This window comes from Cryphonectria parasitica (genome assembly GCF_011745365.1).
Source record: "Cryphonectria parasitica EP155 unplaced genomic scaffold M406scaffold_3, whole genome shotgun sequence".
NCBI classification, from domain to species: domain Eukaryota; kingdom Fungi; phylum Ascomycota; class Sordariomycetes; order Diaporthales; family Cryphonectriaceae; genus Cryphonectria; species Cryphonectria parasitica.
The window spans coordinates 4,875,797-4,899,737 of record NW_024468911.1 but is presented as its reverse complement, the minus strand read 5'-3'; the positions used below and the strand labels follow the sequence as shown (position 1 = coordinate 4,899,737).

Sequence of the window (23,941 nt, the reverse complement as noted above, 5' to 3'; positions counted from 1 at the left end):
TCCTGCTATTTCGCCCACCATCTGCCCTCGAGCCTCATTGTTTCTTTGCTTCCTTTGCTCTTTTGCGAAGAATAAAACATCAATACGACGATGCTGTTATGACCAACGAATAGACATAAATCGAAATACGAAAAAGACAGACAGACTACTGTACAATATAACATCCGCCGCGGCGACTTTTTGCTCGACCCCACCTCCTGAAACGAACAACGATGCGCAGATGCGCCCTCCGCGCTGCCCCTTCTCGAAGACCATGCTTCGCATCTCGGACATGCGTGGCTTCTAATGGCCAAAGACTGCGCACCGCCATTGCTGCAAGGAGACTGTTGCAGACAAGTGCCTCGTCCGGGCGGAGGCTGGTGACAAAGGATACCTCGTCATCGTCGAGACCGGCAGCGCGCATCGCATTCCCGGCTATTTTTGCAGCTGGACAGAGGAGACCAGCATCGGTGGCCTCGTCGACGATTGAGAATGGTGCGTCTCAGCCCGGGAGCAGAACACACGAGGAGGAGCGTTGCCACACGGTCCATTCGCTGACCTTGTCGACAGTCAACCGTGACAATTTCGGGCCTATCCAGGAGTACGACCGCCGGGTCGCCGAGGGCCGTCTGAAGAACGATCCCCACCAGCGAGGCAAGTTCAAAAGAAAGAAAAAGACAAAGTTCCTTCGCTTCTGCTATGGGCGCTTTCAAGCTGACACCTTGTCGTGCCAGGTATCATACAGAACCTGCAGCACCTGCACGATGAGCTCAGGCACTACAACGCCCCGCCTGTCGTCCACCCCAGCGTCGAGGACCTCCAGCCGTCGAAATCCCTCTTCTCCTTCTTCGGCGGTGGCAAGTCCAAGAAGGCAGTCCTCGGGGAGATACCGACAAACCTTCCTCGCGGTCTCTACCTGTACGGCGACGTGGGCAGCGGCAAGACAATGTTGATGGATCTCTTCTACGACACCCTGCCCAGCAGTGTCCGCTCCAAGACGAGGATACACTTCCACAACTTCATGCAGGACGTACATAGGCGGTTGCACCGCATGAAGATGTCACATGGGAACGACATAGACGCTGTGCCTCTTGTCGCAGCAGATATCGCTGAGCACGGCAATGTCTTGTGTTTCGACGAGTTTCAGTGCACCGATGTGGCAGACGCCATGATTCTGCGAAGGTAGCCAAACCCCCTCGATCCATTTTCTCTTCTTCCTTCTGTCCTCTGCCTAGGTCTCTGAAGAAGACCCCCCGTTGGCTGACTCTTGGGAATCAACAGGCTACTCGAGGCGCTCATGTCGCACGGCGTGGTGCTTGTCACTACCTCCAACAGACATCCAGACGAGCTTTACAAGAACGGTATCCAACGTGAATCCTTCGTGCCAGCTATCCACCTGCTGAAGAGCAGGCTGCATGTCATCAACCTCGACTCGCCAACAGACTACCGAAAGATCCCTAGGCCACCATCGGGTGTCTACCACACACCCCTTGACGCTCACGCCGCCGACCACGCCGAGAAATGGTTCCGCTTCCTGGGCGATCCCGACACCACCGAACCACACTCGGAAGTTCAACACGTATGGGGTCGCGAGATTTTTGTCCCACGGGTCAGCGGACGGTGCGCCTGGTTCACCTTCGACGAGCTTATCAAGAAGCCCAAGTCAGCGGCCGATTTCATCGAGCTGACCCGTTCATACGATGCCTTTGTCGTCACGGAGGTGCCCGGAATGACGCTGCGAGAGAGGGACCTGGCCCGACGCTTCATCACGTTCATCGACGCCGTGTACGAGTCGCACGCCAAGCTCGTCCTTACCACCGCCAAGCCGCTCACTGAGTTGTTCACCTCCAAGGACGAGGTCGCTGAGTCCCTGCTTCAGGGCTCCGCCCACGAGTCGAGCAGCACCGAGGTCACACAGGTCATCAAGGACCTGATGGAGGACCCAGAGCAGCAGGCTCTGAAGCTCAAAGGGTCCGCACTTTTTGCCAACGATGAGGAGGCCTTCGCCTTCTTCCGAGCGCTGTCCCGTCTGACTGAGATGGGCTCGCAGGAATGGGTGGAGAGGGGCATGGGCCTTGAGCAGCGCGGCGGTAAGCCGGAGCGGGACAGCTTCCTCAAAGCCCGATCGCGACAGATGGAGGATTCCATGTAAATTTTGGGCGAGGAATTCCCGTGTGTGTATGTGTGTGTCTACGAATGATTGGGTGGGATATCTGCATTCTATTTCGAATTCTGCGGATACCTCAATTGCATAGCGACAAAATCAATCTCTGGAAATAGATAATTTGAATGAAAATTACGTTGACAGAAGACAGATCATTCTTCACAAACTACCAAGTAAGAAACTACACCTATGTAGTTGTGCTTAATGTGCCTAGATGTTGATAATTTGTGACAAACGTATGTGGTGCGACAGCCCAGAGAAATGACCACTCAGAAGTGGATAGGCATGCATGAATGCATTTGGTCTGTGCAAGTAGTAGTCGAACGCATGTACATCAATCTATTTCCTATCTTCTCTTGCTGCTTCATATTATTCATATTCCACAGCAACACTATGCTCTTCTTCAAGTTGCCTTTGAAGTCTTGACTGACTGGCAACCATTCCCGGCAGACCTATCGCATCCATGGAAACAACAAGGTCATCCGGGAACGGTCGCCTTGCCTCCTCGCAGGTCCTCGTCGGGCTAGTGACGAGAACCTTCATCGCCGCATGTGTGCTCTGCTCGGCCGACAGTCGCAAGACGGTGACCAGGACATGTTCCATACTCCCAAGAAACTCGGGCCGCTCATAGTACAAAATGCCGTCAATAAGGCACACCAACACGACATAACTCGGCAGCAGGTGAACCAGCCACTCAAACAACCTGCACAGCTCGTTGATATCGCCATGCTGAACCAGCTCCCTCGTCACAACGGAGGCGGACAGCTTCTCGCCAAAGTCGAATTGGCAGAGCAGCTGACAGATGAAGCTCCGAATCATGGCGAACCCCCCAGTGTACCGATCCGTGATGGCGTCCACATGAAGCCCGCAGAAGAACTCAACGTGGAGGAACTGAGGGGCCCTACTGGCTAGAGACTGTACCAGCGACACGCAGAACAGCGAGAAGAATTGCTCGAAGGCGGAGCCTTCCGAGGATTTGGAGATACAGGTTTACGGCTTTTGAATACTGAGGATTTTGGGAATCCATCATCCAAATTTATGATGGTTAAAGATGAATTTGTAACTTGGCGTTCCCTGCAGCCTGCGCCGCACAAAGGTATGCGTCCTCAGGCGTCACTCCGTCCTGTCTACTCGCGTAAGCTTGGACCACCCACACAATGGGATGTGTCGGACGACGAGGAGTGGAGCAGTGATTCTTCCATCTCCTCAAGGGACTTTCACTACTTCCGTGCCAGACTGCGCGGAGATTTCGAGTGGGAGCTTGATCGCCTCGCCAGACAGAAGGAGAGGTACGAGAGACACAAGGAGAGAAAGAAGGCCAAGGCACAGGAAGTGGCAGAGAAAGGGCAAGAAGTACAGGAACAAGAAGTCTGTTCCTGAGAGTTCCCTGGATAATTCCGCGAAACCGAAGATGAGCCTCCTCGAGTGGAGCACTTTCAAAACTGCTCGACACACACCTACTCATGCGGCTTTCGCCATCGACATTCTTGTTGGAGAGCCCGACGTCAGCAGCAACTTCTTTTGGAATTTTGCGACCGTGGCTTCGAAAGCCCCCGCCAAGACGAAGACCCAAGTCACAGTGGATGCTGCTTCGAAACGATTCGAGACTCAAACAGGACAGTACAGCGGGCAAGAACCTCTTCCTGAACGGATCAGAATCCATTCCAAACAAATCATCAAGATGTTGTCGGTCATCCACGGCGCAGACCTTCTTGTTAAGTTTGAGGAAATAGAAGATCCTTCTATTGCTATGCTACGTCCTTTCCGGATGTTGACGTACTATGAGGCACGAATACGAGAGTGGTACGCAAAGGCCTGCAAAGAAGTTCAGCCAAAGAGTACCAGCTCAGAGAAAGAAACAGTGCCAGAGGATGGGGATACAGCAATGTCTTTGCCCCAGAGGAGCGAGACAGGCTTGGCAGGTAAGCACATGCCCATTCAAGAAGACAGCACACACTGCGTGCAACCACGCTGACAGATGCTCTGGGGGCCCTCCTACCGGATGACGCAGCTGCACGCGAGGGTGATACCGTCCCCGACCCCAAGGGCTACACCAAGCCTGAAGTGGCATTGGAACATATTCAGTGCTTGATCGATTTTATAGACAAGTACATTACCCCCAAACGAACTTATTTACAGGGTACAAGCTACGAAACGGTCTACTTTTCAGACCTTTGGCACCTGTTTCAGATCGGGGATATCGTCCTTGATGCCGACGGCAAGCAGGCATACCAGGTCGTCCGTGTCAAGTCTTCAAAACACAGAGGGGCCAATCGTTGGACGCCTTTTCAGAATGGAAATAGCGCCTCCAAACAAGAATCCATCTCCATCCAGTGTGTTTATGTTAGCTTCGATGGAAAACTTCTCGGCCCAGTCTCCGAATGGTTCACCATCCGCAAGTATGATGGTGAGAGGAACATCACAGCATTGCCTATTTACCCTCTCCGCTTTCGTGTGCACAACAGCTTGTCTTCGCAGGGCTTCAAGCCAAAGGACGATGACGCTGCGTCAGAAGACACACTTGCCAGTGGGGTAGCTGAGCTCGAGCAAAGCCTCATCAAGAGAGGAAAGTTGTTTGTTGATGTGGCCGGTGTAAAGCATATGTATTATGCTGGTCTTACGGGTAAGTAGATCCTATTCGATACTTTCTGATTTATCTAGACTCTTGTACTACGCAAGTGTTGATCTCAAATGTCATCTCAGTTGATGCCCGCGACGAGGTTGAAAGCCAGGTGGTCATTGATACCGAAGAAGGAATCATGAACATGGATGACAAGTGGCGTCCGAGAATCACTCGGCTTCTAGGGGCAACAAACGATCACGACACCAATTCTGAAGCGGATGAAGAGGAGTGTACAGCTGAGTGCTGCAGGAGAGAACGTGTCCATCTCGACGCCTACGTGGAAGACAAACTCTATGAAGAGTTCATCAACAATGCTATCGCCGAAATACAGGATACGCCCCATAAGTTGCCGTCCGTAGCCATCTTTCCGAGGAATCTCGCCGAGATCCAAACCGAGGATAATGAGCTGAAGGACAAGGAACTGCTCATCATGGCTTCTGCTGTGCCCGGTTATGTGCTGCGAGACCGCACATGGGGTATGTTTTGGCGACTTCCCGTTTTGTTCACATTGTGCCAACCCGAAACTGATGATGTTTTCTACAGCGATTCTTAATCTCGCTTATCTTTCCGAGATCAGAAACCCTGCTGAGAAGATAATTGCACCTGATGATGACAGTTCAGATGATGATGACCATAGTGCCTTTGGCCGACTAGTTCTTCCTAAGGGCCACAAAGAAATGGTTCTTTCGCTCATCTCCCAGCATTTTCGAAACAAGGCATCGCAAAAATATCAAGAGGAGCAAGTCGACATTGTCCGTGGCAAAGGTATGTTGAAACAGTTTTGGCTGATGGCATTCTTCATTCCTGGGTTACCTTTTTGTTCTTTTCCCCCTCTTCTCTCTCTTTTCCAGATAGTACTTATTTGACTCGGGACTTTTACAGGAAGGGGCTTAATCATTCTCCTTCATGGAGCCCCAGGTGTTGGAAAGACGACCACGGCTGGTAAGTTGGCCAGTATCTTTCATTCCCATCACAAAAGAGTGTGCTAATGAACAAATACAGAGGGAGTTGCTGAGAGGTTCCACAAACCACTGTTTCAGATCACTTGTGGTGAGCAAATATACTTGATATCTTGGCATCAGGGCCGTCATCACAGGCTGACTGACTTTCCTCGACCCAGGTGATCTTGGATCCGATGCTGCAGCTGTCGAATCGAGTCTACAAACAAATTTTGCTCTGGCCAACCGGTGGGATTGTATCCTTCTGTTGGACGAGGCAGATGTCTTTCTCGCAGAGAGACGGCGGGAGGATTTCACAAGAAACGGACTGGTTGCAGGTCAGTACTAACTTTCACAGCTAATATCATCATATTTAATTCCTAGAGACTGATAATACTAATACAAAATAACTCATACACAGTTTTCCTGCGAGTCCTAGAATACTACAGCGGAATTTTGTTCCTGACAACCAACCGGATCGGAGACTTTGACGAGGCATTCGCGTCGAGGATCCATATGAGCTTGTACTATCCGCCGTTGGACGAGATATCCACCAGCAAAGTCTTCAAGCTGAACCTCGGCATGATCCGCGCGCGATATGGCGAAAAGGGAAAGAAGATCAAGATCGACGAGGTTGAGATCATGCATCTAGTTGGGCACTACTGGCGGCATAACAGCAAGGCGAGATGGAACGGCCGCCAGATCCGCAACGCTTGTCAGACTGCACTGGCACTCGCCGAGTTTGATGCCCAGCCAAAGGAACACAAGTACGACCTCAAGCCTGCCAACCCAGATCTCACGGTCCACCTGACTGTGGCTCACCTGGAAACGGTCTCCAAGGCATACCTGGAGTTCATCGAGTACCTCAAGGCGGTGCACGGCACAGACGCCGATACTCATGCCAAAGAGTCTGGCTTTCGGGCTCTGGATACAGGCGTTGCAGCTCTGAAGGCCAATAAGGGCACAGAAGGGAACAATCCTCTTGGCCAGACTACTACAACTACTACTACTGAACAAGACGAAAGACCCCTGCAATCTTTCAATATCAAGTCGGCCTCGCGAAGCAGCCATCTGGCTCCGGCGATTCCCTCTCAAGTCGACCCAATGCACTACCACCAGCACCACGGCGAAGCGCCATACACTCCACCAAGACAGAGTCCATACGGCTATAGTAGACCTGTTATGCCCACTCAGCAGGCCCTTGATCTGCGATCCGGCATGCCAGCAGGCGCATACCTCACCCCCGGCACAGATCCGAGTTACCTGCAGCCGGTCAACCCGCCGCAGCCCTTCTCGCCGTCAGGACAATTCCACCACCCCCAAGCGGAATCACCATTCCCTCCATCACAGCAGCAACAAGACGCATATTATAACAGCAGCAGCAGCAGCAGCATGTCACCCTCACGGCCCACCATGGCAGGCCCATCGCAACATGCCGCCAGCTCAGGATTCCCTGCAGCAGGAAGAGATCCTCGTGCAGGGGATGAGATGCTGCACGAGCAAGGTGCCTCTCAGGGTCAACGGTGGCCTGCCAATTATGCTGAGATGGATCCTCAACGAGAGTTTCGCCAATCTTGATATGGATGCATCTGGGAGGATCTGCCTAAACATTGAGTGACACACAATATGCTTCTTCTAAATGGCATTCCTCAGCAAAGAAAAAAAAAATGAGACTGTTCTGTGAGATGTGGAATAAGAGTCTTTCTAGTCTATTACAATACAAGCTGTTCTAAATGTACTGGGTTATTGACACAGTCCGAATCCACCACATGTGCGCAGCTACTCACCCAGCTGCGGCTCACCTGGCTTGCCCACCCCTCTTCACTGCTTTGCCTGCTGCCCCGTTGACTCCCGTTGCCTTCGAAATACCTGAAGGGCGAGCTCCCCCTTTACCATGCGGGCAAGAAGATGGTTGTGCATAAGCATGACACGGTGCACTGCCCTGCGCTGTTTTTCGAGCACCGACTCGGCCTTCATCCGCTCCACCATCATCCCAAGCGCCCCCGCCTTTGCGTACGGCCGGTATCTTATGTTATGGCCGACAGGGAGTTGCGCAAAGAGAGTCGGCTCGTTCGGGAACTCATCACGGTCCCTGGCCACGAGGTAGCCACCCCGCCACCACACTGCCAGCCTGCCTGGATACATGGAGGCGGGGTTGCCGTCCCTGCCCTCCGCCCTGGCTCTCTTCTTTGCCGCCTTGCTTCCCTTGATGAACGGCGTGTCGATCCACTTTGGCTGCAGGCTGGCGGGCCGCTTCCTCGGATCCCGCGGCACGGGCACACCCGGCACGAACATGACCTGTGCCCACGCCGCCAGAGCGGCCCAGTACGTCCTGCACTCGAGCGCCACGATGTTGCAGACGGTGAGGTGTTCCAGGATCCTTTCGGCCTGCTCTATGCACTTTTCCACCTCGGTGGTCTTGCGGTCTCTCGTGAGCGGGCTCCGGTAGGTCCGGGTCATGATCTTGCGTATGTTGCTCAGCGTGTCGTTGACCATTTTCAGCTCGATCGTGAGTTGGAGGCACATCCGCCAGAGCGTCCCCTTTCTGACCTGGCGGCCGAGGTGTCTCTCTTCTAAGCGCAGAGCCGTTCGCCTTAGGTGGGCCTCTTGCCTTCGAGCCTTCTCTTTTTCTTCCTCGAGGGCACGTTTGCGCTCGAGTTTACTCGCCAACGTCTGGTTCAGAGACGGCTGCCGTGCGGTGGGCGGAGAGAGCTTCCCCGAGCTGTGCAGACCGTCTCCCGATGGCGACAGGTTCTTGCTCTTCGACAGCTTGTTCATCTGTTGGGCCGAGCCTTGCCGTTCCTCTGACTCCTTCGTCAACTTCCCCCCAGACCCTGCGATGCTGCCACTGTGCGCAGTTCCATTTGCCCGTCTATCGGGGGCATGTTGCGGCTCCTTTTTGCTTTTTCCTCCCTGCGTAGAAGTCAACCTAAACTGGCCCTCCCCTGCCGGTTGCGTACTGGCGCTCTTGAAGTTGTTGTCCGTGAGTGGGACACGGCGGTTTGCTGGGGTGCGCGGCAACGCGTGAGAACTGCTCGTGCGAGACCCTTTGTTTCTAAGGTCTCGGGCGAGCAAACGGAGAGTGGGATACATTGGCGCAGCATTAGGCGTAGAAAAGGAGGCTGGGAAGGAAAATACTAGAGGAAGAGAGACGCGCTGGTGTGTGCAGTTTCTGTCTCAAAGAACCCACTGGCTCATGAGAACGACTTCTTAGGTTAGTCACAGTTTTCATATTGTAAGGGTTAGGGTCTGGGACTACAGTCGCGGGTTAGGGTCCAAGGGATGAGAGAGATGCAAGCATGAAAGATGGATGCGAAAGGGAAAAAGAAACATTGAAGAGAAAACGACAAAAGCTGGTTTGTAAGAAAAAGGGTTTTCAATTTGCAGCAAACAATAGATATGAATCAGAATATCCTGGCAGTTCTGCCACGGCAGTCCCTTGAAAACCGTAGATGTGATGCAGTTCCGAGCTGTCGATGCATCATGTGTGTATGTACTCAAAATATCCAAGACATGGCACCAAAAGAGGAGTGCAAAAGTCGCACCACTCCACCTCAGCACTTGATAATAACACCCAGCAGCTTACCCAACTTTAATTGATGCCAGCCTCTATGTAAGATGAGGCTGCACATCAATACATCAAGCTTCAGATATACTTGAAAACCAGATAGCAAGCGCTGGAACCAGCCTCGGGCGGGATGTCTCGATTCTTCATTGCTGGATGAAACAAATCTGCTCAGAAACTAACAACCACAGCATCATCCTGTTGAGGCCACACCTTTTTAGTCCATGTTCACAGAATCACAAACTCAGACACCGGGTGATCCGGCAGAAACCACAAGTGGACGCCCTCGGGACCACACTCGGCCCAGTTGTCCGGCTTCACCAGGCCCAGAGCTTGGAGCGGATCGCCCTTTGCGATTTCGAACGTCCCGATCCTGACCAAGAGCATCTTACCGGCGCAGCGGCTGCAGCTCGAGGTCGCCGCCCCTTGCGCCGCCGCCTCGCCGGTAACAGTCGAATCGCGGAACGGCATCAGCACCAGGCCGGTGAGGGACGGCAGTTTGGCGCACAGATCCTCCCGCAACGGCAGGCAGTAGAACTCGTCCCCAGTCACCTCATCGTAGCTGTCCGGGTAGAATGTCCCAAAGAGGTCATGGCGGGCGGTTCTGGGATCCACGGGCTTACGTCGCGTCCTCACGAGGTGTCCTCGGGCGAGAAGGCAGGCATGGTCGAGCTCGCCCGTCGGGTCGCTCCCCTTGGGCACCACGTGGACGTCGACAAGCTCAGTGTACCCGTCGTGCACCTCGCCAAAGACAGCCGTATGTGCTCGGGTCCGGATTGCGTCGACAGAGGCCCAGCTCCACGTGGGCGCCCGGTATCGCTGCGGCCGCTTCGCTGGGATGTACGCCCCCGTCATCTCGTCCCTCTCGACGCGCCACAGCAGCCCGTCGACGAGCTTAGCCCGCCACAGACCTGCCAGGTACTCGTCGTCCAGGTACACAGCCAGGTCCTTTGCGATCCCTGATATGGCGACTAACTTATCGCCGCCTTGTGTAAGCGCGCAGCTGGAGTAGAGCTGGAGGATCTCGTCCCAGACCTGGTAAGGGCTGTCGTACCATCGCATGGTGTCCAGCTCCGGGTCTGCGTAGGTCTTGTCGATCGTGGGATCTGCAAGCCAGCTGATGGTCCTGCGGAAGGCCTTGATGGATACTGCGTCGATGGTGTCGGGGTGCTGAATATCAGAGATAAACTCCTTGGGGATCCCATTCGGGAACACTTCGCAGGCTTGCAGCTCCTGGCACTCCCAGAACAGCTGGTTCTGGCCGAAACATAGGCTCCGAGGGGCCAGAAGCCGCTCTTGGACCACCCACGCCCTCTGGTTCAATGGCGCCCGTCTGATGTCGGTTTCCCAGAAATCTGACTTGATTAACAAGCCCTCGACCAGGCCTTCGGCTTCTGTCCGGAGTGTAAACGGGTGAGGTCTCACAAATGCTGGTTCTCGGTTGCAGAAGAAACCCCCGTGAGCATCGGGCGACGCCGTCGCACAGAGAGTCAGGGAGGCGTTCCTGTACACTTTGTTCATCAGTGGTGCTTGTTGCATCCAGTCGTCCCGGGATCCTTGGATGATACACAGAGAGTCTATCCAGATGTACCGAAAACCAAGCTTCCCCGTCGCAAAGAGTGCGTCCTGGAAGTTCTGGGCCAGGGAAGTAACCAGAACGCCATTGGCGAACAGTTCCTCGTGTCCCTCGTCCAAAACGAGAAACGGCGTGCGACCCCAGCAGTGGCTGAGTGCTAGGTACCGGACATCCTGGTTCCCCGGAAGAGCAGACGACAATACAACACGGACCTGTCCGTCCCCATAGTTCTCGAGGTCAACGAGTCTCTTGGGCAACCAGCCTGTCTGATGCAGGTCGCGACAAGTCTTGTGGTTCGAGCGGCAGTTCTCCACCCACTTTGCCACCGTGTTCCAACAACTGGGATGATTTGTTGTCTCTGGCAGGTCGACGACTTTGTCGACAGGGAACTCTGGTCGTTGGGTTAGTAGGGATATTCTCAGGCCATGCCTGCGATGGCGGAGGACTATGGGGTCCTTTTTTTGTGAGCCTGCCTCAAGGATAGGAACCCGACGTACTTGCTGGGTTCAAGATAGAGAATTGACCCGTCTCACCCCTCCACCAGCCACCGACTACTTTGTAATCCTCGCATTCATATAGATCATCTCCAGGCTCGCACATGAGGCCTGCCATGACTGCATTGTCTCCAAGCTCTGCGACCGAGTCACGCTTCAACGTGATCTCATACTGGATCCCCATGAATGTGGGCTGCGCAGTGATAGCCTTCTGCTCCTTGCTGAGGCTGTCCCATACCTGGGCGCATATGAAACATTGGCTCTCGACAGATTCCTTAAGGCTGGTAGAGCCGTGCTGCGCCGGCGACGTCCGCTTACGGCACCCAACGGGTGTGTTGCAGATCGACTGGCATATTTGGCAGAGGGTCATGGATGCCATTCAGTGCTTTGTTTGAGGCGGAAGGAATGAGTCATCGACAAGCACCGCAGAACTTCACGCACGTGTGGTGCAGGGGAACGACATGATCCCCATTCTTCGCCGTTAGGCAATACATCTGCGCCTTGCGGCTGCCTTACGGCGCAAGTTGCCCAACCAAACCATACGGCCGGGCCTTATTGGGTGCAGGGACTCCGGGTGCGGGGTCCGGTGGATATGTGTGTTAGAACTGTTGGGAAATCAGGCTTTTAAACATTAGAGTGATGGGTTTACTCCTTGCCTGGCTGTGCAGGAGGATGAGGCTGGCAGTGATTGCTATCCTGTCGAAGTCGCAAGGGCTGGATGCCAACCTCGAGATCGATACGGTAACGCCCGCTGTCCCGAAAGGTGCAGTATACATGTATTGGTGATAATGCGTGGGTACGAGCTTAATAGCCCTGACTTGTCATGAACAAAACTCGATTGATTGGAGCCCAAGCATCAAATTTTTTGGAAAAGATCATCGCCGGCCTGAATGCCCTTGCGGTGGCGATGATATGCTAGGCTCCTCACTGACAAGCTGAGGTGCAGCTCGTATGTACAGCGTGGCCACTGACTCACTTCGAGGCCAGCCTCTTCTCAGTGTCTTTGCTCATCTGAGCCCGAATCTGCGCAATGTCCTCCTGGGTCGAATTGTACGCGGCATGTACCTGGTTCGTGGGGTTCTCGGGGGAATTCTTCCACTCCTTCCAGAGACTCTCGCTGAGAGCATTCCGGTATTTCTTCTTCTGCTCCCAGTCGGGGTCGTTCGCCTCCATTTCCTTTAGTCGGCGGAGCTTCCACTCATCATACTTCCACTGCCGCCTTTCCGGGTGCCGGTCGATCTTCAATGAGGGCTTCGAATCTGTAAGGCCTAGCGCGTCGATGGCATTCTCAATGCCACTTGCGTTCAGAGTGGGGAGCGGCGCATCATTGTCAAGCTGCCCAAGAGCCTGGTCGAGACCTTTAGTCTTCTTGACTGCGCTCTTTGCATTCTTGGGAGCCGACCGGCCCGGGGTGTTCTTTTCCTCCTCGGCGAGGAGGGCCTCCCGCTCAGCCTTCTTGCGGGCGGCCTCCGCCTTCTTCTCTTCAGCATTCTCCCTGCACATGGAGCGGACAAGTCAGCTGGACCTGCACGTCAGAAAGCAACTCAACCCTCCCACACGCTCGGCCAACAACATATCTCCATCACAAAGTAGATGGGCTTGCCCCACACCCGATCATGGCCTGGCCGGCCCAACGTGCATGCCACGCAGCAAGTGCCGACCAGTCCAGGGGCCCCGGGGCCCAAAAGACCAGGGCATTGGCAGGGAACGGCACGCCCGACCAGCGAGCGGCCCTTTGTTTGTTCACCATGCACCGTCTGCAATGACCAGGGAAGAAGAAAATAAAGGAAAAGACTAGATGAAACAAGGATTGTGGGGGAGAAAAGAAATACAAGGAATAATGCTTAGGCTCACTTCTTCGCATTCCCCTTCTTTGCACCCTTCTCCCATTCTGCAGCCTCGGCCGCAGACTTCTTCGCGTCTTCGGCAGCCGCCTTGCTGGCAGCCGCATCCGCCTTTCGCGCCTGGCCCTGGGCCTTTTTACTGTTCTCTCCCGCGCCGCCTTTCTTTCCCATCTTGTATGCGTGTGTGTGCTTGTCTTTATATATGTATAAATAAATGCGCCGAGGTGTATTTGTGACGGTGCTGGTCGGTCTCGGAGGGAGCTGGAATTGAATTACAGGGTCGGATGCTAACGGTCGGTTTTCTCCCAAGACCTAGAGGCAGACTGGAACCTGCAGAGCTGGTGAAAGTTGGTATGAACTCGAATCCTCTGTCGTCGACGTGAGGTCCTACTCAACCGGTCAGAGGAGTGTCTGCTGACGGTAAAAAGGCCGGTGTGGTGCGTGGTCCAAGTCGTCGTTGACCAAGGCCTGGAAGAATTTGGGCCACGACGTCGGGGTTACTTCCGAGGCCGGCGGGGCCAGGGCTCCTCCTCGTCGATTTCGAAGCCTACGTACTCCGGTACGTACTATGGTACATCCTCAAGCATCTGCATCCTCATAGGGTTAGGGTCTTTGTACCCACCCCTCCCCGGACGAAAATGTACTGGACGACGTGCCTGACGCTTTCGTCTCCCAAAGGGGACATCATCGAAAATCATGTGCCAAGACAAGTGATAAGTCGCCGATTTGAGGCTCTGCTCGTGTTATTGTCGAACGAGAACTCGAGGGTGCCTTGGTTTGCACAACTTGATATAGTGGGGACTGCCCATACTTGCACCACCGGTTAACCTCAAAGCGGAGACCGGTGAGGGAGATATCATCTCGTTCCATAAGCTAACCCCCGGAAAATGTGATATCGCGGGGATGGAGGAAGACCTCGTGCCGGCAGCGGCGGCACAGAGGGTCGAGAGCCCCGACGATCTGGTTAAGGTGGCCCTGGAAAGCTCTCACCCCGGCGAGCCTATTTCGGGTAGCTGCCCGGTGCTTGATGATACATTACACAACCGTTGCACAACTTGACTTACGTACGCATCAATGCCCCTTCTGTCCGCTGGCGGTCAGGGTGTGGGCGTCAGGCCACCCCTCAATCTTGTCAAACGGAATCTCTCGGGTGAGCCCCCTATTCGTTTACCATTTTGTTTGTTTTTGAGGAGCACCTGTGCAAGGTGGAGACCACACGCACCTCTTAGGTCTCAAGATTGAGAGTTGTGGATGTACCACTCCCAGCATGTGGAGGTGGTCGAGATGGGATCTTTCTTAGCCCATGCTAATGCGTGCTGCTGTTGTATCTGGGTGCACATGCGGTGGTTGCTGGACAATACACAAAAGGTACAAGTCTATCGTTGACATGGGTGACGAGCGGGCGCGTCACAGAGGATTCACCCACGAGGTCTGGCCGTCGTCTTTCCCCACTAGGGCTGAAGGATGGATCGATCTCTCTTGCAAGCCGGCATGCAACAGTGCTCCAGGAGGCGGGGAGTGAGCCTGCGAGCTACTGCACCGAGCGCATTTGGGTATGTGTTGCAACCTCATTTCGGGCAACAGGCCGCATTACATCCACAGGGAGACATGCATGGCTAAACCCGCTAGGACAGCCGATCCGGTCAGGTGCCTCCAGCACCACCCCATAGACGCCGTCCGACCTCTTACGACAGCTCAGGTCGTGCACGGCAAGCAGTCCCCCACTCGCTGACCTAGGTTGGTGCCGCATAGCGCTGATGTAAACGTGCTTCGACGTGGACCCGGTTGAGCACCGCTCCGATTTTACCCACTGCGCATAGCGGCTGGGGCGCGCCCTGGCATGGATCAGGCCTTTTGGCTCATGATATGCAGTCAGATCGACGTTGGGACGCTAAAGCAACCGAAATGTGTCGTCTGGATGGTTTTGGGTCGGGTTCTTCCCCAAGTCAATACCATCCCGCAGCATGCAGCAAACCGGCGAACAGAGAGCCCAATGCTCGTCAGTAAACCCAGTCTCCCCAAAAAGGGCTCGATCCAGATGTGTAGAGACAGCCAGAGGATCTCCATTGATGTTGCTAGCCGGGTTTGTGTCGATATCCCGGTCAAAGACTCCAATCGACTTTGTAAGCGAGAGACCCCAGTGAGTTTTTGAAAACAACAAATGAATCAAATCATACGCGGCTCCACTCGGATGACTGGCGGTCAGATATGCACTTTGCTATACATGGTTTTCTGGATGGCGGCAATGCCTCGTGTGGAACGCGGCGCCTCGCTTGTGTGAGTATGTGTGCGTATGTGAGATTGCGACCATTCGAATGACGAGGTGGTTAGACCAAGATTTGCGGGCTCTAGGCGAGATCAGCTAATCTGGAGTCTCGCAATGGAGGTCGCCTTTCTCCTCCGGCTGTCGTCGGACCATGATGCCTACCACGCCCTCGGGTAGATCACGTCGTCAATAGTTGTGACGCGAGCCATGCAGATGACCGCAGTAGTCGTTATAGGGCAACTATAGTCGGTGAAGATGACGGCCTTTCAATTCCCGCGGTTGCCTGCCCCAGGGGGGCCATGAGCCTGTGCTGCCACAGCAGCATGGGTTGCGGCCCCGCCTGGTGCAAGGTTGCGAGAACCAACAGGTAACTTGTCCCCCTGGTCTGAAGCACTGTCCAGTAAGCTGGCGAATCCCACTCTGGTAAATTCCGATGACTAGGGGATGCCCCCATCTCACTGCGTCGTATATTGAGGTCTGATGACTGATCATCTGCTGCAGTATGGTTACCATACCATGGCCCCCACGGCAGACGAGGCACTGTGGATGATGAGCTGGTCCAGGGTTCAAGACTCTTGTGCTGCTTTGCTCTCAGGCGAGTCTTCCCAATGGACGCGTGGGAAGGAAACAACAGAGTGTGTAGTACTCTGATTGCTGTGCCAGTCTCTGCCTGTCCCCCCAGCTGACCGGTCCAGGTTACATCACTGATGGCAATGAAACGTCCCCAGGGTATAAACCGGCGAGTTCCGTCTGCCAAGGATGACTATGAACCTCTGGACGGAACCGAGGGTGTGAAGACAAACCGGAGATTGACCGAAGATTGCAGCTTGCAAAGGGCACGAGGTCGTGCCGGAGCACTCGGAGGGCGAACGCCTGGCAAGGGGCCCGCACCATGTCGAGTGTAAAGCGTGGCCGAAGAGCAGCAAGCCTCATAACGGGGATGTATCCACTTGGAGTGCCTGCGTTACGCTGGTCCAGATGCAAGTGCCCCTGGTATACACTCGGACCAGCTGCAGTGAGTCAGCAGGTGACAGGTTGTTGGAAGCCAACCGTAGAGCAGATCGACAAAGACCGTGGCACAGCCGAACCAACAGCTTGGGTGCAACGGTAGGACACCAGGGGGCCTTGGCATGATACTTCATGAGTAACGATAGCAACCTGATGCGTTGTGTTGATCTGCTGACAACACGTTCCACCACGTGCAGAAGGGGTCATCAGGGTCGGCAGAAGAAATGAAAGAGCCCACGACCGGGCATGTGAGCACATGATGAACATCGTGGCGCGTCGCGAGCCATGGTTGCCGCCGAATCAGTCTGCAAGCGAGCGGATTGGGAGGGTGTCGATGGCTGTTGGAAAGCCATGTAAGTGGCTGAGTGGGCGAGACCTTTGTTCACCGGCTGCAAACAAAGATGACAAGTCAGGCCCGGTCCCTGAGAAAGATGTCCTCTAGACAGCTTCGTCATCCTCTGGCCGCCGATTCCGCCCGAGAAGCCCAGCCTCCAGGAACGAGACTGTCGGACGAAGCAACGCGTGATGCAGTCCCACGACCTGTCCTACCACCCCTCAGCTTGAAGGGTGAGGTACCCCGTCGCATTGCGATACCTCAAGCCGGGCCGTGTCCCGTCAGAGTTTGGGCGGATGTGGTACCCGTTTCCACGCAATTGGGTGCTGGGATATCCCATCGCATGCAGTCACCCAGGCTCCCGTATCTCCTGCAACTGGCCTCGACTCGGATGCAATCAATGGGGAGAAGCCTAGATCCGTAGAGAGAGGTCAGCATCAACAGATCCATGCGCTCGCCTCAGAAGATTACCGCTCACTCAGTACAAACGGACTCACCGAAGGAACTCTGCATCCGCTCTGATACTGGGATCAGCCGTACCAGCCACCAAATTGAGGGTGCGGAGACCCCTTGGTCAAATATGACGGCGCTCGGAAGACCAGGAGACGTGACGTCTGTGGAAAGGAAGGAGAGTTTGCCAGTGCAGTCGTTGCAAAAAGGAAGTCACGTGGGGGAAAAGGATCTCGGTCTACTGTGTACCATCGCAGCTGGAAGAGGAAGGAGGCATTCTGGCACTTGAACCTTCCCAACTACCACTGCACCATACCATACATAGTACATACCATAAAATAGTACATGGGTACTTGAAGAAGAAAAATCACCACCAAAAAACACCGAAAGAAATAGCCCTGCAGCAAATCAACGGCGCTTATGCAGCAAGCTAAGCAGCCATCAAGAAGACAAAGTTCCTCGCTTTGAAACCTTGACATGGTCATGCAACTCAAACACTCCCGAACCCGCCAAATTTACAGGTGCGATGATGACGTAAAAAGAAGAGAGAATGAAAAGGATTAAATGAGTAAAGGCTTGGGAAAAGAAAAAAAAAATTGGAAAGAGAAGAAAATGTGGAAAGGGCGAGAGGCGAATTCCGGCACGCTTCCCCGATATTGAGCTGGATAAGTCTTACCGGCTCGTCTCCCCGGGTTGGCGATACGTAGATGGGGTTGCCATCGCTGAGCTAGTACCACTGCTACCCAGTATGAGTTGGAGGACTGATGAGGGTTTCTTGGAAGCTATGTATGCTTGTGTACGTGTGTAAGATTGCATGGCCTTTTTCTCTTTCCCTCTTTTGCTTTTTCTTTCTACGCAAATTACCAACCTGAGCAACAAGCTTTGCCACGATGGTACGCTGCCCTGTTGCCTCGAGTCAATCACAATAACAAGGCCACAGGGTTAATAACGAGCAATACCACGACAGATGACGCGACAGCATTTACTCAGCAAGCAGCAAGCACCCAGTAGGACGCCTCGTCCTCCCCAGCCAACCCTAGGATTGGTCGATCTCGGGCACCCCAAGCAGTTGGCCGTGCCCATGCACCATTGTACCCGTGCGAGATCTCGACGAGAAACTGAACGGTGTGTATGTATCTTACCTAACCGGAACCAGCTCTGTTGCCGAAACCTTCCAGACCTCTTCTGGCGGTCTGCACCAAGGCGCTCTTTTTCGGTGAGCGGCACAGCACAGGCAACCACGGATGTGGGTGAAGGGGTGAAGGGTGGCACGGGACAGGTGAAAGGGGGAGGAGGAATATCGAGGTCTCGATGTGGTTGTCCTATGAGCAGTCCATGAGAGGCAATACCCAACAACATCTCAGACTGTGTGTGTGTGTGTGAGAGAGAGAGAGAGAGAGAGAGAGAGAGAGAGAGAGAGAGAGAGAGAGAGAGATTATGTTTGCAGAGGAACCAGGCTCGGTCCACCTGGTGTGTGTCCTGTATAATATTGTTGCTCCATACATAACAGCAAGCACTATGCTGTTGGCACGTATTAGTTGGCTTTCTTGAAACACAAGTTCAAATCCGGGCGCTCTTCGGCCTCGGATCATCGGAGCTGGCTAACTGCCAAGAACAACTAAAGGAGGACAGACACCCGGCCCTTTTTTTCCTTCTTTTCTTTCCTTCCATTCCCATTCTCGTTCCCCCCGGGGGGTCCTCTTCGATCTTCGGGTGGCCCCTCAAAAGCAGTAGCTCGCGCCACTTCCCCAAGGAGAGAAGGGGGGGGGGGCAAATCAAGTCTGACAGGCGAGTCCCGTAAGGCGAGCTGCAGTCCAGGGGGGGGGGGAGGGGTTAGCCAAGATAGAGGAGGGCCCCCCAGGGTTACGATCGAGGTGTGCCAGAAGAGTGTCCGGGGGCGGGACCGGTTCAGATGGTCCCAGCCATTCGGCTCTGCCCCCTTAGCCCCTGAGAACGTGGCAGCGTGGCAAGCAACGGCTGGCAGCTGTCTCGAGTCCTGTCAGGTACTGGTAGTAGCATTGCAATGCCGCAACTGAGTGGGGACTAACTATACAGGCAGACAGGTACATGCTAGTACAACTACAGGGAGAAGCGAGAAGGAGGGGGGCACAGAGGAGGGGGAGGGGGAGGGGGTGGGAAGACAAAGTCCTACTGCTGCATGGTAACTATGGCAGCACACCCTCCCTATACATAGCACATAGCGTTCAGCAACTAGCAAGAAGCCTGTTCCTAAGGAGACGTCATCTTTTTTTTGAAAGAATAGTGCGTGGACCAGGGGGCGACGCCTTCTCCTGTTGATCACAACGGGGTTTCGGCAACCAACAGGCGAACGCAGCGGTGATTTCATGTTATGTACTTTATAGCGGAAGGGCAATGGCGAGGGCGAGAACAAGGGGCTGCACAGGGAGGGGGGATTGGTGGAGGTTGGTGATCAGCAGTCGGGGAAACGAACCGTTCGGCCAGCCCTTAGGAGAAAGACTGTACTATCCAGACATGTGGCCTGATCTGATCAAGACTAAAGCCTCAGAAGCCATGCAGGGAATACGTAGACAGGCCTGACTGAGAAAGAAAGGAGGGTGGGGAGGGGGGATAAAAATGATGCGATACAACATGGTTACAAGGGTGATTTCGGATAGGGAGGCCGGGCTAGGCTGGGCTGAGGTTTGAGGAGTGAGGAGGGATGAGGTATGCTGTAATCCATAGTACTACATCGCAGATGCCATAGTAGGGTTCGTGCCCAGTGGTCCAGTAGCCTAGAAGTTCAGTGGGTGGCCCCAGTATTTTTTTCAGTGCACAGGGCACCAGCAGGCACAGGGCAGCTCGTTTGCTGCAAGTCATAGTCGCATTCGTCTGAGGGCTGGCCTCCCCTGCCCGGATCTTACTATGTAACCCACCGCAAGAACGGCCGCTGGGGGCCTCGACCCTGGCACTCCTGGGCCTGGTCGCTGTCGCTTATTGTCACCTCAGGAGGGAAGGGTTGGGGTTTTCGAAGCGACCAGGGTGGGAACGGGGAGCGAAGGAGATGACATTACTTTAGAGGGAAGGGACAACGATATGTCTTGAGCGAAAATAAAAAACCAAAAAGAAAAGAAAAGACTCGGATGAGGGATCGTCAGGCTCAGCGCTGACAGGGGCCGTCAGACAATAATGCCCCGAGGCTGGCAAGGCGTATCTGTTTTCCTGGGAGGATAGGCTGCGAGCAAATCCTGTGTAGTGTCGGGTGACCTGCTGGGAAAAAGCATGACCTGGCACATGATGCGGTGACCATGTCGTCAATCCGCGGTGTGGGGATTAGCAATTTACACTGCAGAAAGGGATCGGGATGCATGCTTTAGCTATGCAATAATCGAAGGAAGGTGAGGGGCGTGGGAGGGCCTGGTCGACGATAAGGAAATTCAGACGCAGAAGGGAGGGACCAGGGTTCTCAAACCCTTTTTTAGCCAGGCACGTTCCTGATTTATCCCTGATACTGCATTACGCGCCCGAGTCCGTCTAGTTACAGAAGCAGGTCCCATAGTCAATACCACACATGGTACTATGGTACAACCATGGGGTTGTGCCAAACATGCATAGTAGTACTAAAAGAGGTAAGCGATAAGGCTGCGCGAGAATTTTGAGGGGCCTTGACCTGGGGCCAGCACCAGGCACGTACCACACGCAGTACTTACCCAGGTACCAACAACCAGCAGCACGAGCACTTGCACTTTAAGCACCAAGCGCAGGCGCCCTTTAGGCCCACCAAAACAGTTGGGACCACACAGCCCAGACTTTGATCCAGTGCAGTCCTCTGTAAACCTTCTGTGACAACCTGCAAGTCGGCTTCTCTTCCGGCTACCGGCGCTAACCTAAGGTACCAAAGGCATTGCCAGATTCAATTGACGGGGCGAGAGGGGCCCCGTTTCCTTTGTGTTGTTATGGTTACTAGTACTTTGCTGTATTATGCGCGCTATAGTATGCAACTAAGGCATCATAGTAGTACCAGGTGGACCAGGTGGTGGGTGCCCCCTGACGAGAGGCACCACCTTGAGTATTGATATTCTTGAGCAGGGCTCTTCCCTGTGCCGCAGCAGCGCTACTTCTACTCTAGGGCAGCAAGGCAGCTCCTTTCTGAAACCTGATTGATGGGTTTGCCAAGGTTGTGCAATAATAACTGGTAAAGGCTCTGCAATTTTTTTTTATTATTTTTTTTATGGCTTACATGAAATGGCAGGCCCTGAAGTGTCCCTTCCCGTGTCCATCACCGCTCTTTCTCCCGCCCGTCCAGTGCCACCATCAGGCTTTTGGCTTCGCAGGTGCCCGACCCGACCCGACTCCAATTGGTGGGCAAGTCAAGGATCTTCAGGTAATACGGCAAAAGAAATCATCGACAATCATTCATTCCTGCGTACATTAACCGTGCAGGAATGGGAAGGGGATGCATACGTTCTCGTGCGTCTTCGTGTCATCGTTCACGACGGTAAACTCGGAATTGAGATCTCCTCGTCAGACCGCTGAATCGCGAGACGGCAGGATCCCGCGAGTCTGTTGGTTCTGATGTCGATCACCACCATCATTGTCGTCCGCCTCGTCCAGGACAGTCAAAGGTATGTGTGCGCGTCCCGTCTGGGCTGTCGTAACCGCTAGGCTTTATCCTGCCGTCATGGAATTACCATTTCATTGGTCCTTCATTCGGGGCCTCCCTTTGGCGCACAAATCACGGCCAGCCCTCCAAATATCATCGGACTTCGCACGAAGAAAATACTACGTACCCATACATGGTATGTACGATAGTCACGATAAACATGCTCGTGTGCTGGTGGGGTCGCTGAGTCGCTGAGTCACAGGTCCAGGTCCCACATCCACGTCCACGTCGCGAGGGCTTCGCCCAACTTTCTTCCCGGATGAGACACCCGCTGCGGCAGAGCGCTTGATGTCAGAATGAGCTCACAAATCGCAGGGCGCCTCCAAAGAGCCCCTCCTGAAATCTAAAAAGAAGACGAGTGACGACGAGCAGAAGACAAGTCGAGACACGAAGCCCAATTTCCGCCTGAAGCTGTCTGGTTTCGAGCAGGGATTAGGCTCGTGCCAAAAAAAAAAAAAAAAAAAAAAAAACCTTCCATGCCTTCGAAGGTTCCAACGACAGGGCTCCACAGCTTCCATTGGGGCTCCATAGAAGCCACACGGGGGCCCGTCGTGTCAGCATGCCAGGTTCTCCGGGCCCTCGGGTCCCCTCCGGGTGGAGTATTCGCGCCTCCGGGCCCCATCCCAAGGACCCATTGATGTTGGCACTGTGGCGATGACGGCTATCTGGGTCCTGACGGCTTGTCCGATTCCCCAGAAATCTATGTACTATGGTCTTCGAGAGGCCCACAACCAATTTCGAGCATGCCGACGCTCGCAACCCAGTGGCTGTACAATGATGGGGTGAGCCTGTCAAGGGTCTACCAGGATACATGCGGCTCGCCATCAAAGCCTGGGGCACACACGATCTGCGCCACCCCTGACTGTCGAGTGGGCGGCTCGTCACTTTTCGCCAGCCGGTGTCTCGTCTTGGTCGTCTCTCTCTTTTTCTGTGTGGTGTGTGCCAACCAGCCAGCGATGCGTCTACTGCGGATCCTTGAACTGCACGTTCTCGTCAACATGTTGCGTTTCGCTTCTGCTACCCGGGGAGGAACCCAGCTGCCACCCGAAATGGCGGCCGCAAGGTCCCATCCTTCCGTAACTCTTGAAAGGAAAGGGTGGTTAGGTGCTAACCATCTATGGAAACGAGATACTCGTCCGTCAGCCCGACATGTCTCAGGCGCCGGAGCCCGATGATTACGACCGTGTGACGACGGGCAGCCGGTGAGGCAATTCGCCCATGCGATTCGGCCTCATCATACCACCTGGATGGACACTGACCTATAAGATACGGCACGACTACTTCTGCTCGTGTCAATCTTTCCCTGGACGGACCACCGCCTCAACAGGGCGGTCCAGTTGCGACATGCTCTTCCGTGACTTTCATGACATATATAGGTGGGGCATTCTGTTGCACGGCATGTGCTGCCGTGTAGGCGCGACGAGCGCGTCCACGTACCTTGGCGCACCTGTGGCTGCGCCCCCAATCACTGTAGTCAGCCGAGTCGCTGGACGATCCTTTTTCCCTCCTCTTCTTTTTCTGCTGGGCCCTGCGATTCGGGCAACTTTTGTCCACCTTGTCGGTGGCATCCGCTGTCGAGCGGAATCAGTCCACCCGCCGTATGCGTCCCATTCGGTGTGACAGCAGAGTTGCTTCTCTCTTGTGAGACGAAAGTCTAGCAACCAATGACAAGGAAGCGCCCGGGCAATTTAGGGTGTCGGTCATGTCTTAGCCACTGAGACCTTGACACGCCAGTGCTGCAGTCGACCCTCCGAGTCGTCTCGATGCTGCAAGATTCGTCAAACAAGATCTATTGCTGCAAAAGACAGGTCGACCAGCTCGTTCGGCTCTTAACCTGTCGCTAAGGCTTGACTGCGACAATGTTTGTGCCCCTTGTACGACGCCGCAGTCAGGATCCACGGACAACGGCACGGGTCGTACCTTGGGCTGGGCGGCACCTGTTGGGTTGGGGAGAAATCAAGGTCCATCTGACGTGAGCAAGGCCTGAGGGACGAATGGGGATCCCGCTTTTCTCCTCCCCGTCTTTGTCGAAGGTAAATCCAGCAGAGGGCAGGTTACAATACATGCTGGCTGTTGTGC

General features: G+C 54.4%; 7 protein-coding genes across 7 annotated transcripts; 3 read left to right on the top strand and 4 right to left on the bottom strand.

Annotated features, from left to right (window-relative positions):
* Nucleotides 1–928: 928 nt before the first annotated feature.
* M406DRAFT_355823 (AFG1-like ATPase) lies at nt 929–2,287 on the top strand (the record flags this gene model as incomplete). Its single annotated transcript, XM_040923267.1, has 2 exons — nt 929–1,161; nt 1,261–2,287. The coding sequence occupies 2 exons, from the start codon at nt 932–934 to the stop codon at nt 2,129–2,131; spliced, it is 1,101 nt and encodes a 366-aa protein (XP_040779026.1). The 3' UTR covers nt 2,132–2,287.
* A 453-nt stretch (nt 2,288–2,740) lies between these two features.
* M406DRAFT_224869 (uncharacterized protein) lies at nt 2,741–3,019 on the bottom strand (the record flags this gene model as incomplete). Its single annotated transcript, XM_040915700.1, has 1 exon — nt 2,741–3,019. A coding segment is annotated over one exon (279 nt), but the record flags the coding sequence as incomplete, so codon positions are not given.
* Nucleotides 3,020–4,210: 1,191 nt separating this feature from the next.
* M406DRAFT_236922 (P-loop containing nucleoside triphosphate hydrolase protein) lies at nt 4,211–6,628 on the top strand (the record flags this gene model as incomplete). The annotated part of the gene is made up of 7 exons (XM_040916049.1): nt 4,211–4,766; nt 4,847–5,246; nt 5,344–5,535; nt 5,653–5,708; nt 5,769–5,816; nt 5,887–6,042; nt 6,126–6,628. Coding segments are annotated over 7 exons (1,911 nt in total), but the record flags the coding sequence as incomplete, so codon positions are not given.
* An 897-nt stretch (nt 6,629–7,525) lies between these two features.
* On the bottom strand, nt 7,526–8,797 carry M406DRAFT_329103 (uncharacterized protein; the record flags this gene model as incomplete). Its single annotated transcript, XM_040920394.1, has 1 exon — nt 7,526–8,797. One exon carries the CDS (start codon nt 8,795–8,797, stop codon nt 7,526–7,528), a length of 1,272 nt encoding a protein of 423 aa, XP_040779023.1.
* Nucleotides 8,798–10,055: 1,258 nt separating this feature from the next.
* On the bottom strand, nt 10,056–11,159 carry M406DRAFT_231803 (HET-domain-containing protein; the record flags this gene model as incomplete). The annotated part of the gene is made up of 2 exons (XM_040915885.1): nt 10,056–10,358; nt 10,419–11,159. Coding segments are annotated over 2 exons (1,044 nt in total), but the record flags the coding sequence as incomplete, so codon positions are not given.
* A 1,152-nt stretch (nt 11,160–12,311) lies between these two features.
* Nucleotides 12,312–12,842, bottom strand: M406DRAFT_252363 (uncharacterized protein; the record flags this gene model as incomplete). Its single annotated transcript, XM_040916838.1, has 1 exon — nt 12,312–12,842. The coding sequence occupies one exon, from the start codon at nt 12,840–12,842 to the stop codon at nt 12,312–12,314; it is 531 nt and encodes a 176-aa protein (XP_040779021.1).
* A 3,215-nt stretch (nt 12,843–16,057) lies between these two features.
* Nucleotides 16,058–17,021, top strand: M406DRAFT_329100 (uncharacterized protein; the record flags this gene model as incomplete). The annotated part of the gene is made up of 5 exons (XM_040920393.1): nt 16,058–16,084; nt 16,178–16,238; nt 16,276–16,464; nt 16,655–16,810; nt 16,900–17,021. 5 exons carry the CDS (start codon nt 16,058–16,060, stop codon nt 17,019–17,021), a joined length of 555 nt encoding a protein of 184 aa, XP_040779020.1.
* Between the last annotated feature and the right edge of the window lie 6,920 nt (nt 17,022–23,941).